Source organism: Monodelphis domestica, chromosome 3 (assembly GCF_027887165.1).
Source record: "Monodelphis domestica isolate mMonDom1 chromosome 3, mMonDom1.pri, whole genome shotgun sequence".
Classification (NCBI taxonomy): Eukaryota; Metazoa; Chordata; class Mammalia; order Didelphimorphia; family Didelphidae; genus Monodelphis; species Monodelphis domestica.
This window is the reverse complement of record NC_077229.1, coordinates 537,717,868-537,736,714: the sequence shown is the minus strand read 5'-3', so window position 1 is coordinate 537,736,714 and position 18,847 is coordinate 537,717,868. Positions and strand designations below refer to the sequence as shown.

General features: G+C 35.9%; 2 protein-coding genes and 1 long non-coding RNA gene across 5 annotated transcripts in view; 2 read left to right on the top strand and 1 right to left on the bottom strand.

Moving 5' to 3' along the window:
* MEGF10 (multiple EGF like domains 10) overlaps window positions 1–10,635 on the top strand; it is a 177,250-nt gene extending 166,615 nt beyond the window's left edge. Inside the window, exons 23-25 of the mRNA XM_007486611.2 lie at window positions 703–747; window positions 3,792–3,998; window positions 5,325–10,635. Coding sequence (XP_007486673.1) covers window positions 703–747; window positions 3,792–3,998; window positions 5,325–5,494 — 422 coding nt within the window. The 3' untranslated portion in view covers window positions 5,495–10,635. The remainder of the gene's footprint in view (window positions 1–702; window positions 748–3,791; window positions 3,999–5,324) is intronic.
* Window positions 1–13,758, bottom strand: part of LOC103097673 (uncharacterized) — a 44,216-nt gene extending 30,458 nt beyond the window's left edge. The window contains exon 1 of the long non-coding RNA XR_463911.3: window positions 13,435–13,758. This is a non-coding gene — a long non-coding RNA (uncharacterized LOC103097673). The remainder of the gene's footprint in view (window positions 1–13,434) is intronic.
* Window positions 13,759–13,830: 72 nt separating this feature from the next.
* Window positions 13,831–18,847, top strand: part of PRRC1 (proline rich coiled-coil 1) — a 53,739-nt gene continuing 48,722 nt past the window's right edge. Inside the window, exon 1 of one of the 3 annotated variants that reach the window (XM_001370325.5) lies at window positions 13,831–13,991. The gene's annotated coding sequence lies outside the window, so the exon portion shown is untranslated. Of the gene's footprint in view, window positions 13,992–14,777; window positions 14,930–18,847 lie in introns of those variants that run through there. The other 2 variants (XM_056825047.1, XM_016431370.2) reach the window with 2 other exon arrangements.

Sequence of the window (18,847 nt, the reverse complement as noted above, 5' to 3'; positions counted from 1 at the left end):
GGGTAAAGAATATACTAAAAGTTCTCTTTATGACTACAACTGCATTAGGAATGTTAGAACTTCTACTCTATTGTGCCTGTAAATCAATTAATAAAGCTAAAACAAATCACATCTATATCCTAAAACACTGAGATTGCTACCAGCTACAGTAATAAATTCCTTAGTACAGTAATAAATTAATTTCTATTGTCTACTTATTTTTAACCCCCAATCTTGTATAAAAATTAAAATTAATGTGCGATAATAAAAATATTATATTTTAAGAGATCTATTAATGATCATTAGAAGTAAAGGAATAAAAGGTAACAAAATAAAAACCCATGTGCCCATGGCTAATCAGCCTGTTCAAAATCCCCACTTATCACCACAGTCATTGACAGGAAGTAAAGAGCCCGGGACCCTCCACCCCACTGCCTAATATCTCCTGTCTACAGGAAGTACATAATGACAGGAAGTCAGTGGGCTCTTGGGAAATGTAGTTTTTAGGGTAACAGATTTTCAATTATACACTTGCAAACCTTATATTCAGGGCTTTTTCTCTGGGCTTTCATGGAACTGAAACTGAGAAACTTCTACAACATCCATTAAATTCCTTGTATATATCTCAGAGTTGTCATCCTTCTCATGAACTCCAAATTCAGTACACCAAACCTGGCATTCATTTTGTATATTCTCACTGGTTTTTTCCCTCCTGCATTACAGGTGCCTTTGGGCTTGACAGAGAATACATGAGGAAATCCTTAAAAGGTGAGTGTAAATTTGAAGGAATAATTTTTCATGTGTTTAATGACAGTAGTCTGGGCATTTTATTTATAGGTTGAGTTAACTTGAATAGCCAAGGGAAATTTGCTCTAGGTTGATAATGTAGTATCATATAAAACCTTAGAATATTAGCATTAGAAAGAATTGTTAAATGTTATAGTCTTCCCTTTTGTTTTACAAATGAGAAAATTAATATGCTAAGAGGTTATTTGGGAAAGTAGGAGTAAAGGAAATATTAAAGAGCAGAAGAAAAGTAATATTAACCAACATAAAGGGAATGAATTCAAGTAAACATATTATTTGGAGGGCTGGACATTAGGTAACTGTACATTATAGTTACTTTGGAAAACCCTAAAATATGGTAGTTTAGAGTAGCCTTATCAATCATAAATTTCTAAGCAAAAAAATATAGCATGGTGAGGAAAAATAATACAGCAAAGAATTAGTGGGGGAAAGCAAATATTAATAATCAATATGGTCATATAATAGCTAACAGTTATTTAGCACTTATATGTTAGGCAGTACTTAGCACTTTACAAGTATGATCTCATTTGATCCTAACAATAAACCTGGAGCATTATTACCCCCCATTTTACAGATGATGAAATTGAGGTAAATATGGATTAAATGACTTGCCCAGGTCACATAGCTAGTAAGTATCTGAGCCCAGATTTAAACTTGATTCTGACTCCAGGCCCAGGATACTTTTTGCTTCCTCAGCTAGCTGCCCAGATTGAGACTTGTACTCTATCTGAGGAAAAGGTAAGTAGGGAAGAAAGGACAAAGAGTTCAAGTTCCCAGTAATGAGATTTGGTAATGGGATTTGAGTGACAAGTCAAGTGACTCTTTATCACAGTAGGTAGTGTGTCAGTCTCATAAGCTGAAGATCCTGAGTTTGAGCCTCCAAAGGAGGGTGTGATACAGTGGGAGAGGCTTCTGGAGACGAGAACAGTCCTTTGGCTTGGGCTTGGCCCCACTTGACAGGGATTGTCTTTTACTTTAGGGTCCATTATTCAGTCTGAAACTTCTAGCCTGAGATTCCCTTTGGGGTAGATTCTCACAGGAACAGGGAACAAGTACAAGCTTGTCTCCAATTTACAAGCTAATCCTAAAATTTGGAGTTCATCAAATCTTACTAGGCTACAAGTTTGGGGTTTCTAGATTCCACGTTGACACAGGGAAAGGGGCTTTTTTTTGAGCATGAAAGGATTGTTGGACAAGGAGGGATTAGACCTCTCTCACTTCCTATCTGAAGGTAGTAAATGGGTTATAAGAGTATAGATGTATGTATACCATAAAAATACTTTATTCCTTATTCATATAGATATTATACATGGGTCTTTATATTATATGTCTTGAATATATACAATAAATGTACACTAGCTTGGGAAAGTGAAAAAAGCCTACCAGTAGAGAGAGAATTTATCCAATTTATCCAATATATATCATTTACACATAGTTGTTTGCATGTTGTCCCCCTCAATGAGAGCACTTTCTTTGTATCCCCTAGTGCTTTGGCATGTAGTAAGTTTTCAATAAGTGCTTGTTGACTGACTGACTGAAAACAGCCTATGAAAAGTCACGGAGGTGGGAGATGGAATGTGATGTATTGAGGAACTTCAAGTCAACCAATTTGAGTGGAGTATAGTTTGTGAGGAGGGATAATGAAAAATAAATCTGGAAAGATAATTTGGAATCAGATTATAAAGGGCTTAAATACTAAATAGACATTCTTATTATAAAGATAATAGTGAACTGGAGGTAGATGAAAATAATTCAACAAATATTTAATAAGTACGTATTTGTGCTAAACCCTTGTTAAGGGTAAATTTAGGGTTGAGACTGAATATAAATTTAGTAGGTCGCCAGGAATTTAATTTTTAAATCCCAATGAAACACTCAAGTCAGAATGGAATTTTATGGTGGTTTATTTACAATAGAAGAAGGAATTTAAGAATGAGAGAGAGAGAGAGAGAGAGAGAGAGAGAGAGAGAGAGAGAGAGAGAGAGAGAGAGAGAGAGAGAGAGAGAGAGAGAGAGAGAGAGAGAAAGGAAAAGAATCTAACTGCCCAGCCTGGGCTGAGCCAGGCAGGAAGTTCAGAGGTCTTGGCCAAGGGGACCTCCCTAGAAAGCCAAGGGAAAGGGGAGTCAGTCTTATCACTCACCATATGACTGTCTCAAGGAAGCCATCTGAGGGACTCCTCCAGGCTCTAGTTCCAGGGTCAACTCTACCAAAGCTCCCTTCCCATAGGAAGTGATGTGAAATATAAAGGCAGTTCTTTACTTCACATCCTGTGTCTCACATGTGCCAATGGTGGCTTAAGCTTGGCTTAGGAGAGCCCAGGGGTCAGTCGGTTGTTTCTGATTTGTCACTTGCTAACACATGCTGATCATAGGCCTTCCTCCATGACACTTAATCCTTAAGTGTGGGTGTATGCATTCCTGGGTACTAGACTAAGCAAAATGGAGAAAATCTAAAATTCATACCCTAAAGATAAAAAGACAAAAATAATGACCATAAAATGGTTGGGGGATTGAGTGGGGAGGCATCAATGTTGGTACGGCACAACTTTAAAATGTTTGGTTGTTAAATTTACACATTTTATTTTAAAAGGCAGAAGTGATTTTTACAGTAGCCTTTAGAGTCAATATAGTAGTGATATAGACTAGCATTAAAAAACACAAGGAATTTATAGTTGTTCATACTGAAAGATAAAATTCTTATGTTTTTAATTACAGACTCTTTTACCTTTTCTGTTTCTAATGCCTCTGATTTATCTAGGATTATCTTGAGAAACTTGAGCTATATCCTTGTGATGATGTGATGCACAAACTTTTGGTCATCTGACTTGTTGATTTTCATTCTTTTTTGAAGTTTGTGGTGTAGTTTGTCATTACAAGATGAAATAAATATTCATGAATCACAATAGTTAATATTTTACTTGAAAGCTTTCTTGCTTAGAGAGAGTTCATTAATCTTGTATCAAATATACATACTCCTGAAGGGTTGTTCTTTTTTATCATTCACAGATTTAGTAAAGAATTCTGACTATAATTCAAGTAACTGTTCACTAAACAGTTCTGAAAATCCATATGCTACTATCAAAGATCCACCAGTACTCATACCTCAAACCTCAGAGAGTGGCTATGTGGAAATGAAGTCACCAGTACACAGAGACTCTCCATATGCTGAGATCAGTAGCTCAGCTTCTACTAATAAGAATGTCTATGAAGTTGGTAAGAGAACCTAATGAATATTAAATTATTTCATGTTATTTTGGAAGTAAACTAGAGCAGTTAATGAATAATTACTAAGAATATTATTTCATTTCCTTAATCCACATGCAGTAGTTAAAGTCAATTGGTATATAATACCTTTTAAAGAAACATATATTACCTTAATTCCCAAATCATTTATAATCATCCCATTCTGTCTCACTAATAAACTTTTTTAACCATTCCTATTATTTTAATAATTATTGCTTTGTTATATAATTTTTAGATCTCTTACTGATAGACTCCCCTTCCTTCTCACTTTTTTCAATATTGCCCTTGGGATTCTTGACCTTTTGTTCCTCCATATAAGCATTATTATTTTTTCTAGCTCTATAAAATATTCTTTGGGGAATTTGATACAGAACTGATGAAGCAATTAATTTAAGGAGGTACTGTCATTTTTATAATGTTGGATTAATAGAACATAAAGAACTAATAATATCTCTAGTTTTAATAGGTTGAAAAAGAAAACAAAGAGCACTGATTTCTTAAGATTAGGAGAAGAAGAAAGTATTAGGTCTGAGAAAAAAATTATCAGGGATACATTCCACTAAAATTGCAGTTCTGTCAGTGTATTCAGCTATACAGAATACGTGTCAATTGTTTTGTATACATTTTCTGATTTCTATAGCTTATGCTTTTGTATTTGTAGTTTTATCTATGAAATTATTTGGAACATCATCATTGAAACAACATGATACTAGAGAGCTAGGTTTTTAAAAATCATGGCTTGACTTTTTAACAAAAGAATTTTGTTCCCCAAAGATTCATTTTTGGAATATCTGTATACTAGAAGAGGGGTCTTAGAAGGTGAGGTGCACAGCCCAATGCAGTGTAGAGTTAGTTGAAAGCTCTGAATTTAAATTATATTTCTGTCACTTTAGGTCAATTTCACTTTTCTCAGCTTGAAAATTTCCTTCTTGGAAAGGGTAGACTTAGGTGATCTCTACACTCCCTACCATCTTTAAATCTATAATTTAAATAGTAGTTTAATGTACCATTAAGTTTGTTGTGAGTCACTTGACAACTCTAATCCAACAATATTGTCATCCTTTTGCACTCCAGTGTTAATTATGATAATAAATGAATACTGTAACTTCATCTCAACAACAGCAAAATAGTTTGATTAAATCAATTACTTGTAATTCAAAATTATATATTTCTGTATTTTTATTTAATAACTCTCCTTGATGTTTCATATTTGCTAGAAATGTTTTATTCTTTGCTATTCATTTGTCATTTTTTATGCATTTCTTGTAAATTTGTAAATGTTCTTGATTATCACAGAACCTACAATGATTACCATACAAGAAGTATTCAGCAATAATGGACCTCTCAGCCAAGATCCATATGACCTTCCAAAGAACAGTCACATTCCATGTCATTATGATTTATTACCAGTTCGAGACACTTCATCGTCCCCTAAGAAAGAGGTCACTAGCAGCAGCAGTGAATGATCATACTTTAATGGATATGGTAGAACATTTTTTAAAACTCTAGTTCTCCTAGTAATTTGCCACCTTATTTGGATGCTAATCAATGTGATAGATAAATGCTAAATGTTAACCAAGGATCTCAGTTTTATAATTGTTGAAGGTGTTTAGTAAGGGACAGTTTAAAGAGATGTTCTTTTTTCATGACTATCAATCTATAGCAACAAAAGAAACACGTTGACATAGCACAATCTAAAAGCACTTATTTGCAGAAGAACTTTACATAGGAGTGCCAATGAACACAGAGAACAAACTTTGACTTCAGCTTCCTGCTTCCTATTGGAGAGCTATATACAGGATTATGCAATCTTTCAAATAACTTAGTTCCAAAAGATAATTTTAATCACTAACTACTCAGAGAAAAAACAGACCTCCTGAATCTAGCCATGCTACCATGGCCTCACATATTGAAAGATATTATTATTCCAGGAAAAGGACATGATAACCTGAGCCTGACAGTCTGCAAACAATGACAAGATGCAAATAAAGAGTGAACAAAATATGAAATATTTCATTCAAAAACTATGAAAACTTCAATTCTAAACTAAGCTGCAGAAATATACAACCTAGAATGGTTTTTAATAGCAAAAATTACAAAGAACAGCATCACAGATGAACCAGGAAGTGGTGTTTCATATTCGGATGTTTGAATCTAAGGACACTAAAGTGTACCATGATATTCTCTTCTAGTCACAAGTCCTGTGCACATCTCCAATAATAGAAACCCATTAACATAGAACAATTATTTCATAAATATGTAAATGAATCATTTTATTTTTGAAAAAATGGATTGAATGTGTGCATTAAACGAAGCAGGATATGATGAATGCTATAAACTTAAAATATAAGAAAAAGTTTCAGTTTTGTAATATTAGCGATATAGAATAATTATAAAGAGTTTTGATGATTCTTTTCCTTACAAATGACTACAAGGTCTCTATTCATATTTGTCAAAAAAAAATTTTTTTGGTAGTTGATATAGGATAACTATGCTTAAGCTGGTCTTTTGCATTGCTAATAACTTGATACATAACCATTTTTTTATGAAAAATATTTTAAGTTGTGTATTTTAAACTGTTTTATTGTGACTGAATCATTACTGAAAATATATCAAATGTTAATTTTTCTTGTGTTTTTGATATTTATCTTTTGTTTAGTCCTTCTATCAGAGGGGAGGGATGTCAATTGCTCTAGTTTCTTTATGTTGGCCATAACAGAGGCAGTCTAGAAAGACCCTATAGCTGTCAATTCTCTTCCTATTTATAGGGTCCCCTGGAAGAATGCTACAACTAATATGAAAAGATTTTACTTATATCAGAGAAATATGCTGTTGTATTAATGATGAGATTGGTTCTACTTACTCATGACAGCTTTTTCCAACTCTCCTTGATGATCCTTTTTAGGCTATAGAATATTATACAAGAAAACTAGGCTCCCTTTCTAGATAAAATCTTTTAATTTTCTTATCCATCAAGGGTGTGTTAATGTGGAAGTAACTCCCTGATATAAGACAATATACTATGATTTATGGATTTCCAAAGTTCATAAGATGTGATTTATATAATGGTTCAAATATTAATCATTCACATATAACTTGAGTATTTCTAAGAATACAAGTCATTCCTCACGTGACAAATGGTCAAAGGATATGAACAAGCAATTTTCAGATGAAGAAATCAAAGCAATTAATAATCATATAAAAATATTCTAAATCATTCTTTATTAGAGAAAGGCAAATTAAAACAACTCTGAGGTATAACCTCACACCTGTCAGATTGACCAATATAACTGTAAAGGAAAGTGATAAATGTTGGAGGGAATGTGTCAAAATTAAGACACTACTATTGTTGGTAGAATTGTATGCTGAACTAACCATTTTGGAGGGCAATTTGGAACTATGCCCAAAGGGCTTATAAAACTACTAGGTCTTATTCCAAAAGAGATCATAAAAAAGGAGAAAGGACCTACTTGTACAAAAATTTTTATAGAAACTCTTTTTGTGGTGGCAAAGAGTTGGAAATTAAGGGATTGTTGGAAAGATCTATGTGAATTGATGCACTGAAATAAGTAGAACCAGGAGAACACTGTACATAGTAACAATTGTATAATGATCCACTGTGAAAGACTTAGCTACTTCCAACAATACCATGCCAGGACAATTCTGAAAGACTTATGACAAAGACTGAAATCCACCATCAGAGGAAACTGTTGAAGTTGGATGCAAATCAAAGCACACTATTTTCCACATTTGTTTATTTATAGTTTTATTTTGGGGTTTTGGTTTTATATGAATGTTCTCTTGCAACAATGATCAATATGGAAGTATGTTTTGCATGATAATCCATGTTATATACATGTATAACCCAGATCAAATTGCTTACCATCTCTGAGAAGGAGAAGAGGAGGAGGGAGGGAGACAATTTGGATCTTACAATTTCAGACAATGTATGTCAAAAATATTTATTATGTATAACTAGGAAGATAAAATAGCTTTGAATTTTATAAAAGATAGAAATATGGAAAAATAAATAAATGCCATTCTTGCCAACCCCCCCACCACCACATTTCTTGAGTGACCACTAGGGATGATCATTGTGTTGACATTGTAAGGATATAAGAAAATATTCCTTTCTGTTGCTTAAAAGTCGTATCCCAAAACCCTAGGGAAAATTGGGACTCTGGGTTATAGAAGTACAAACATTTAATTTTGAAAAATTAGGATAAATTGCATAGTACCTTCCCCCATTACTTGCACCCTGTCCAAGACATCTGTGAATTTCTTATAGAACTCTAACATTTCTTGGACTATCATACAATTTGGTCACCAGTGATTTATTTCCATAGTGGCTAACCAATAGTCCCAAAAGGGCAATCAAGTCTATTTGTGTGAAATATGTCAGGAGTTGTACATAGAGGCTTCTAGATTGATTTTGTTAAAAAATAAATTCTTAAAAATTTCATTAGAAATGCAAAATGATTGTCTCTTATTCTCTGGAAATAGGTTGGGAAAATGTTTCTTTTTTCATCATTCAGTTGGAAATTAAAAGTATATGCTATGATTGGAAAATAGATGTGGATATAAAGGCTACTGCTCTCCTATAAAGTTTTGTAATGAATATACTGCTTAGGATGACTGTTTTGCTACATAATTATTCATATACTTCAAAAAATATAATACTTTCAATACATTATAGATAACAGAGTAAATCAAACCATTGCACAGATGTTTAAGAGCCATTCTGTCTTCTGTTCTAGTCACTTTTACATACACTTAATTCATACGTGTTAAGATAGAGAATGTCTCGTTTGAATGAAAATCGAACTATAACAAGTTTCAGATCTAAAAATATAAATCTGATATTTTTCTTTAGTCACATTGAATTTAATTTAGAATTTAATGTCACCAAAAAATCTTATATAATCTAAATGTTTTTCAATCCCTGTTTATTTCTGACATTTAAAAAATCTTCCCATTTTATGGTAACTTAAGCCAAGTGTCAAAGTTGGTCTGAGTAACCTGACAAATCTCCCAGGTAGATCCAGAACCAGATTAAAATATAATTGGGAAATGTTTAACAAAATAAAAAAAATTTTAAGTATGTATAATGTTTATTTGTGGTTTTCTAAGTCAATATATAGCCTATGGAGGATCCAGTTCTATTTCAATTTGACATTAGACTAAAGCTATTAAAAATACTTGATGAGACAAATCAATAAGACATTAACTCATCAATCATTAATGTCAACTAAACTATAAATCCTTGCCTACTCATAGATGAATTGTCACATAAACAAAAACATATTATTCCTATATATTAAAATGGACCAAAATAAGAAATAAAATGCTCACATTATTTCGATGAGACAAATTTTATGAGAAAAATCAACTTGGTATAATCATTCACTAGATTTGATAAAAATAACTATCCTAAGTTTACTCATACTCATAAGTTAAGAGATTATGTACCACTCTTTAGCATCATCATTTTGAGAAACAAACTTTCAAATCAATTTTCCTCACCATAATTTAAATAAAACATAACCTTATTTCAACATCTTAATTTTATCATAAGACTCACTTCTAACTGACACTAACCAAATCCATTAGGGGAGTAGAAAATTGAAAAGTCTAGATAAAAAGATAGATGATTGCTTGATAGGTAGGTAGACAGATAATTTCAGTGCCAGGCACTGTTCTAAGAGCTGGAGATACAAACTGTTACGTTTTAATTCAAAGGATTTATATTCTAAAGAGGAAAAACAACATACAAAAAGGGTTGCTAAAGGAGAGTGGAGGCAGGTTGATGTGAAGATGTTCCAAAAATGAGATGCAAGCCTGGTTCCAAGAAAGGTGAGGCAATAATTTGAGAGCCTGGCACCCCAGGGGCAGATTCTAAGATTTTGGTGGGGAAAAGGATGGGAATGATGACTGGAGTACAGGAAGCATGGTATAGAAATGGCTGGAAATCTTGTTTTCTTGGTTTCTACAAATAGTAGGAGCTATGTAATGAAAGAATAACAAGAATATAGCAATGTAGACTTTACCTAGGGCATTGAAAATGATAGATATGTAAAAACAGATCAAATAGCAAAACTGTAGTAATAAATGTCTTTTAAATTGTGGTCATAAAGAAATAACTGAATTTAAAGTCTGATGTCATTAGAAATTGCTTTCTCAAGTGATACCCTGAATAAAAGATTAAGAAATAATTTGATCCAGAATGTTTTATGTTTTAGAAATGTACATATAATAATTATACATTGTAAATAATTTTAATGCTTACTATTGTACAGTGACTTTTGCCCTTTGGGGAAGCAATTAATATTGTTGTCTTAACACTGGGTCTAATTATTTTAGTGTTTTAGACCAGTTTTCATTTTGATATTTTCAAATTATAATATATTTTTTTAAGTAAAATTTACAAATTATTATTCGGTCAGGCCATTCTCAGTTGAGGCAAAGAAAATAATTTCTTTTTTTTATTTCATTTTTTAAATCTTTCTGTCCTCCAAAAATGAAGAATGTTCATTAGTATTATCTAGTACTACAATTTATATCACCAAATATGCTTATAGAGTAATGTAATAAACTTTATTGACTCAAATTATTCTTGATTTATGTTTCTGTTGCGAATTAACTGGGAGATATAAATTGTACACAATTAATTATTTATTAATATTACTAATAATATGCAATATTATTTATCTAGAATTTAAAAACAAGATTCCCAAATGTTAACTTTTGGGGAACCTACCATGTGAAAAAGATTCTGCTAAGTACAGTGGCAATCAAAAGAAGTGTTAAGATATGATTGCGGGGAGCCAACAGACCCCCACTGGTTGACATGGTCACAGTGGGAAGCTGGGGAACTGCAAAGCAGCACCTCAAGAACTAAAAGCCCCCTGATAACCCCCTTCTGTGACTTCTCTCCAACTATCCCTACTAATGGACTTATTATTATTCCCTCCCCAATACAGGAGAAATAATATGAGAGCAAATACTTATATGATCAATACATATATATTCCACTTTAATCCCCCTAGGTTATTACCCCCAAAAGATTACATTCACAGAATTAAAGCCTAAAGATCATTACCCCCCTCCTTTTCCTCTTTACAAGCCAAGAGCATCAATCACCTTCAAGCCCAGGTTGACAGGACACACTTCGCTGGTTTGTTATGTTACAATAGCCAGAGCAACATCTCCAAGAACTTGAGTGAAGCACAAGAAAAATAGAACTTGAAAATTGAGGAAAACTCCAAATCTGGTCTGTAATTAAATTGCCCTCTAATCTTGTTACCTAGCTACAAAATGTTTTATCACCCATCTAAGTAATTGTGATTGATTGTGAAAGCTGACCAAAAGTAACAATGATTCTCCCAGGTTAGGGAGAACTAACCTCTAGATCACCCTGTTTATGTCATTCATCTATAGCAACAATGTTTTGTTGACTATCTCCTTAGGCTATGCATCTTATTAAGTTCCATGGAAACATATATATATATATATATATATATATATATGTAGAAAATTGATTGTGTGCCAAAGAAGCATATACTTGAAAGCCTATATAATAATCAAACCTCCATGCTATGGCAGAACACTGTGTGATTCCTATGCACGTGGGCTTAAGCACACAGTGCCTCTCATCTCATAATTCACATCTAAACTGAGCAAACCAGGAACCTCAGGGAGACTGCTGGATGGCTCCCAAAGTATGATCCCTCCTAGGAATGGCTCAGGGGATAGAGAGCCAGGACTGGAATTGGGAGGATCTGGGTTCAAATTTGACCCTGACACTTCTAGCTGTATGATGTTGGGCAAATTTAACCCCAGTTGCCTAGACTAGAAATGTAGAAGGCACTCAAGGGTTGCCCTTAACATGAATTTCACCTTCCTGACCTTGGCTAGTTCAACTCTTCTTAGGCAGCCTGGTGGCCCCTCTGCTCTAAACAATACAGACACCTCATCAATTTTAGTTTTTCTATAGCTCAAGATCCTCAAACAAAAGAGATCAACCAACTTTGATTCCCTGCAGGAGCAGGAATTACGTAGAAGCACCACACAACAGCATTTTGAAAAATGGTATGACTAAAAAATTATCACCCTATGGCCAACCAATCCAATGCAGTGACTTGGTACCACCTCAGTATTTATAGCATAAGGCATAGGAATAGGATTTTTATATGCTATTATTAACTTGTAATTTTTAAAATATAATCTTTTATGCAGTGGAAAGTCCTATATTAATGAAGAAAATAAATTTTCATTTACCAACAAATTACTATTTAGCTATCTTTATGCTGCTGGGTCTGAGAGGCACCTAAAGTGCTATACTCTGGTGGTTATCTGTCTTCTAAACTCTTTGCTATTCATTATCAGTTCCTATTTTCCCCTTCCTGTTCATAGTTCTCACAAGGTTATGAACTAATTCATTATACCAATCAGTTTCAGAATATGAGACATAAAACAGTGGAAAAGTATAAACAGAACTACTTAGTGCTATGGCACTATGGCATTTTTTTAAACTCTTACTTTCTGTATGAACTTGTGGTGGTGTATCCCAGACTTTAATTTTAACATACCATATTAGTAAATACTCCTTTTGAAAAGTTAATTGACTCTTAACTGGAAAATTGATATCAACTGATAAAAGATTCTGGAGTAAAATAGTTAATTGACTTCTGAGTCTATCCAAGTGAGTGGGAGTTGAAAGAAAAGGATGGGGGATCTGGGGTGAGAAATTTGTGTCTGTTAATATTTATATTTGTTGATATTTGTCAAATTCAGAAGAACAAAAATTTTTAATTGAAATCTGAACTGATAGAGGGATATCCCAGAGTTAGTGGGTAATGTTAACATTGGAATGGAGAACGCATCCCATAGGACACTTCATCTCCTCACTCCAGGCATTTTCACTGGCTTTCCTCTATGCCTGAAACACTTCACCTCATCTCGGACTTAAGATTTCTTCACGCTCCATTTCATCCCAGTCCTAAACTTTCTGAGGAGACTCCCCAATTTTTTTTACCTTAATTAAGCATTTCACATGTATTTTACTTAACCAAAGCAAAAGACAAAATCCCTGCACCTTTAGGAGTAACAAGCTCATCAGCTGATTTCAATTGATCTTTATCATTTCTCTTCAATATGACTCAACCACATCGAAGGAAGTGTCCTTGCCCCAGTGTAAGTTACAAGATCACCAGCTGATCTCTATTGAATGTATCATGATACACTAGGCTTAAATGCTAGTTGACTGACAGTTTTATAGAGGGAAATGAGTACTGGCACTGGAGTCAAAGGAACTCTAATGCCCGGAGCCTCAAGAGGATATTCTTTGTTTTTCTTATTTGTGATGCAAATTCACGTGGCTACAGAAGGAGATTTGGGAAGAAGGTACCTTTTCTGGGAATCTCTGGACAAGCTCTACGGTGCATTCGAAGGTTTAAATGTGATCTTGTTGGATGAAGGACAGAAAAACATTTAAGTCGGAATTCACAAATTATCTAATTAAATGAGTCTCGCGGACCTCTCAGATCACCCTCCAGGCTTAGGTTCTGCGTGTTCTGGGATGACATCGCTACACCGTGGGGAACCCTGAGTCCTGGCTCCATAGGAGATATGGGAAACATGGGGAGAGCAGAGGCAATCTTGACTCCGGGTTGCTGCCACGTCCCGCGGCCCAAAGAGCGGTTCGGCAGCCTATTCAAATCTACCCTAGCGATCAGGGACCGAGCTGGATTGGAGAGTCGGGGAAGAGGAAGGGCTAGGAGGGCTTACGTGGCACAGGCAGTGCGTCACTGCCGCCGGCCATTTTGGAGGTGGTGTGGATTGTTTTGGGCGCCGACACCGGACGGGGGCTGCCTGGGCATCGTCTGGTTCCGTCGCGCTACGCGCCCGAGCTTCCTCCCGCTTCGGCCCCGGTGCCCCTCCCCCACCCCGTTGTCCCGACCTCAGGTGAGCAGTGATGGGACTGACGGGGCCACAGCTCCCTCCCAGCATCCCACAACGGGATGGAGGTCCCAGACTCCAGGCTTCCGCGGGTTCTGGTGCTGCTGGCTGGCTCGCGGCACTGGGAGCAGAGGGGCCGTCACTGGAGGGTTGGGGTGCTCGGCCCCGGGGCAAAGGGTTCGGTAAAAGAGCTTTGGGGAGGGTGTCCTACTTGGGAACGTTTGGAGATGGAGCCTCAATGGGGCCTGGAGCTAATGAGGGAGGAAGAGGCTCGGGTCCGCCCAGGCTGCTAGTCTGAGGGTTTGGTTGTGGAAAAGGAGGGGAGGGATCTGACACCAGCCACTAGGAGACGTGGCACAGCTTGTAGATGGATGGCACGGCCCTTGTGCCAGCTTCATTTCTGGGAAATGGAGTTACGGAGCTTCTTATGTGGGGCACTCCAAGTTAAGACGGAGAAATCTCGTTCATCTACCGGACCCCTTGTCTTATCGGAGCCTTCAGCCCACCGAGTCCGTACTAATAGTCATAAGAATTTCCACTCGAATTCTGTGATTTCCTCCACCAATGCAGTTCCTCACCTTTGCTGTAGTTTATTGTCTTCCGGAAAAGACTATGTCACGGAGAGATTAAGTGACTTGACCAAGGTCACACAATTCTTACGTGACAGTTGGAACAGGAGCCCAGGCCTTTCTGGATTTTAGTTCAGCTTTTTGTCCATTACACCCCATCGTTTGTTGTTTTTAATTGTTTTTTTTTTCAGTTACCCTAGAGAAATTGAAAGAACAATCCCTTTTTTGTCTGATTGGTGATAAGGCCCTGGAGCGTTCCTGGAGTATGAGATTAAGATTTTTAAAAAACCTTTTTGTATAAGCTTTTATAATTTATTGAAGCATTTAATCAATAATCTTTATTAAGTGGCTACTGTGAGTCAAGACACTAAACAGGTAAGGATGCAAATGCAAAATTGAAACAGTTCTTTCCCTCTAAGGAGCTAATATAGGTGAGACATACAAAATAAATACCAGTGACTGGGGAGGGGGTACTAATAGCAGGCAGAAGGAGAGGCTTCGTTTAGAAAACTCCACCTGAGACTTAAGGGAAACCAGGGTTTCTAATGATCAGATACTAGGCTAAGTGCTGGGAATACAAAAGAAAGGCAAAAAAATAATCACTGCCCTTGAGGAGCTCTCAGTTTAAGGGGAGGGGGAGCAAAATGCAAACAACTATATAAAAAAATCTATATACAAGATAAACTTGAAATTATATGGAGGAGGAATTTAGTATTAAATAGGATTGGTAAAGGCTTCCTGCAGAAGCTAGAATTTTAGTTGGTACTTGAAGAAAGCTAAGAACCCTGGAGGGGTAGATGAAGAGGTAGAATATTCCTGGTGGGGATACTTCTACGGAAAATGCTTAGATACACGAGATTAGTGTTTTGTTTTAAAAAAAAAAAAAAGCCAGGAGGCCAGTATCACTGGATTGAAGAATGAAAGGGCGGAAGTGAGAGCTTGTAAGGTATAAGCATATAAGAAAGATTAATGGAGAATAGATTATGAAAGGCTTTTTTTTTTTAAACCCTTATCTTTCACCTTTAGAATCAATTCTAAGGCAGAAGAGTGGTAAGGGATAGGCAATGGGGGTTAAGTGACTTGCCCAGGGTCACACAGCTAGGAAGTGTCTGAAGTCATATTTGAACCTAGTACCTCCTGTCTCTAGGCCTGGCTCTCAATCCACTGAGCTACCCAGCTGCCCCTATGAAAAGCCTTGAATGCCAAACAGGATTTTGTACTTGATTTTGGCCATGATAGAGAATCACTGAAATTTTATTTAGTAGGGGGTGAAATGGTTGGACTAGCACTTTAGGAAAGTCTTTTTGGCAGCTAATTAGAGGGCTGCCATGGGGAGAGACTTGTGGCAGGCAAACAACTATTGTCCAGGCTTGAGAATATGCTTGGCTACCAGGGAAAATGTAATATTAAGAAGAGAGAAGAATCATATTTGGGAGTTGTAACAGGCCTTAGCATTGAGTACCTTCTAGCTATGGGAGAAAAACATGGAGACTGAGTAGAGGGAAGGAAAGTGGCCTAGAAAGGTAGGAAGAAGCCATGTTGTGAAGAACTTTAAAAGACAGTTATATTTGATCCTGGAGGTAATAGGGACATGAACTGAAATTAGAAGAGACTGTTAGTAGCTAAGGCCAGTGGCCTGAAGGGCATAAACTAGAATGCTGTGAATGAGGAGAGAGTGATATACAAGTGGATTGGCTATATGGAGTGAGCAAGAGTGAAGAGTTGGAGATGCCACCAAGGTGACCACAAGAGAGATGCTTTGTTTACTTTCTTGCATCTTTGAATAGTTAAAACTATTGAAGTAAAAATTAGTCCAAATTAAGTAGAACCAGTTTTGTTTTGTAATATTTTATTTTTTCCCAATTACATGTACAATTTTTAACATTAATTTTTTTTTAAACTTTGCCTTCTCTCTTAGAATTGATACTAAGTTTCAGTTACAAAGCAATAGAGTGGTAAAGACTAGGCAATTGGGATTCAGGAACTTGCCTAGGATCACACAACTAGGAAGTATCTGAGGCCAAATTTGTACCTTCTTGAATACCTCTTATCTTTAGACCTGCCTCTCTATCCACTGAGCTACCTAGTTGCCCAACATTTTTGTTTCCAAAAAAATTTGAGTTTCTTTTCCCTTCTATCCTTCTTTGCTGCTCCCTGAGATGGTAAACAATCTGATATAGATTTTACACATGCAATAATGTAAAACATTTTTCATAGCAGTCATTTTGTGGAAGAGATCTCCAACAACAAAAAATGAGTGAAATATTGTATGTTTTGACATCAATTCTTTCTCTTGGAGGCAGATTGCATTTTTCATCATCAGTCTTAGAAACTATCTTTGGATATTGCTGAGAATAGCTAGATCATTCACAATTGTTCATCACACAGTATTGCTGTTTACTGTGTTTATTGTTCTTCTGGTTCTGCTCACTTCACTTTGCATCTGTTCATGCAAGTCTAGGTTTTTTTAAAAAAGCATCCTGCTGTCATTTCTTATAGCACAATAGCATTAGTTCATATGCCATAACTTATTCAGCCATTCCCAATTGATGGACATCCCCTCAATTTTCACTTCATTGTCACTACAAAAAGAGCTACTATAAATATATTTATATAAAGAAGTCCTTTTGAGGATGGTGTTCTTGACTAATAAGGAAGTTGAGAAATGAGGGTTTGGGAGGAAAGATGAGTTAGAGAATGCTATGGGGAATCCAGTGTGAGATGTCCAAAAGGCAATTAATATTTGAGGAACTGTAGTTTGGGAGAGAAACTGGGCTAGATACAGAAATATGGAATGATATATACATTGAGATTAAAGTTGAACTCATGGGAGCTGGTAAGATTAGCAGGTGAGATGTATAAAGGAAAAAGAGGGCCCAGGACCCTGGTTTGGAGGTTACTAAGAATCAATAAAAGAGATTTATGGTGAGCAGGCAGATAAATTGGAGAAGAGCCCAGAGAAAACTGTCATAGAAGCTGAGAGAAGAGAGAATATTCTGGAGATGGTGAAAAATGTAGAAAAGTTGTGAAGGATGAATACTGGGAAAAGGTAATTAGATTTGGCCATTGAGATCACTGATACTTTTGAAGAGGACAGTTTTAGTTTAATGAGGACAGGTCAAAGGTTTAGTTGGAAGTGAGAAGAGGTAGGAAATTGAGGCACCTACTTATAGATGATATTTTTAGAGTTTAGTGGATAAAGGGCCAAGAGATATATAGCTAGCAGGCGTAATTAGGTGAAGTGACAGTTTATTAAGGATGGTAGAGATGGTATATTTGTAGACTTCAGTGAAGCAGTGACTAGAACCAGGAACACTGAAAATAGGAGAGTCTGGGGCTTCTCTGCTGCAGAAAATGGGAGTCAAGGAGATCGAGGGAGAGGGTAAAAAGAATTTGGCTTTGGCAAGGTGGAGGGCCATCTTGTCACATAAAGCTGGAGTGAAGGAGGAAATAATGGGGGGAAATGGCTGAATTGTATGAGATGAGTTAGAAATGGGAATTCTGTCCTCTTCCCCCCCCCACCCCCCATAGAGGGTGAGAAAGTATATAATTGCCAGAAGAATTGATATTTACTCCCAGAAGTAACCACTGGCATTTATTGAATGGGGGATCATGCATGACTTTAGAAAAATAAAGGGAGGGTATTGAGATAGGGAGTTGAATTAATAAATTATTGCAGTAGTCCATTGAAAGATGATAGAGGAGATTTATAGGAAGGAGGTTGGAGATAGGAACATAAGATTTAGCAACAGATTATGTAGAAACAATGGATTCTGTTTTGGTCATGTCAAATTTGAAATAATGGTTCATTCAGGTTGCAATGCCTCATGGCAATTAAGAGATGCAGAATTGGGGCTTGGAAGAGCTCAGAAAAGCTGATTATGTAGGTCTTTGAGTCATCTGTTTAGAGATGATAAATAAACTATTGCAAGTTGATGAGGTGTCCAGACAAGAGTGTGTAGAAAGAAAAGAGGGCCCAGGACAAAGACACAGGCTACATCTGCCATTTGAAGGGCAGAATCTAGATGAAGAAGATCCATGGATATATTGCTTTAAAGCAATATATTTGGGAGAAAAGTTACTGGCCTTTAATGAGAAAAGGACCACTTAATTCTTATGATTTCTAGTTCTTTATAGAAATAGTTGCTGAATATTCATCAGCTTTTTATACATTGATATATGATACGGTTTTTGTTGTACTTTGAACATGGTTTATAATATTTGTGATCTTTAACATGGCTTATTATATTTATAGTCTGTAGCCCAACATTCCTGATAAATTTAGTCTGGTCA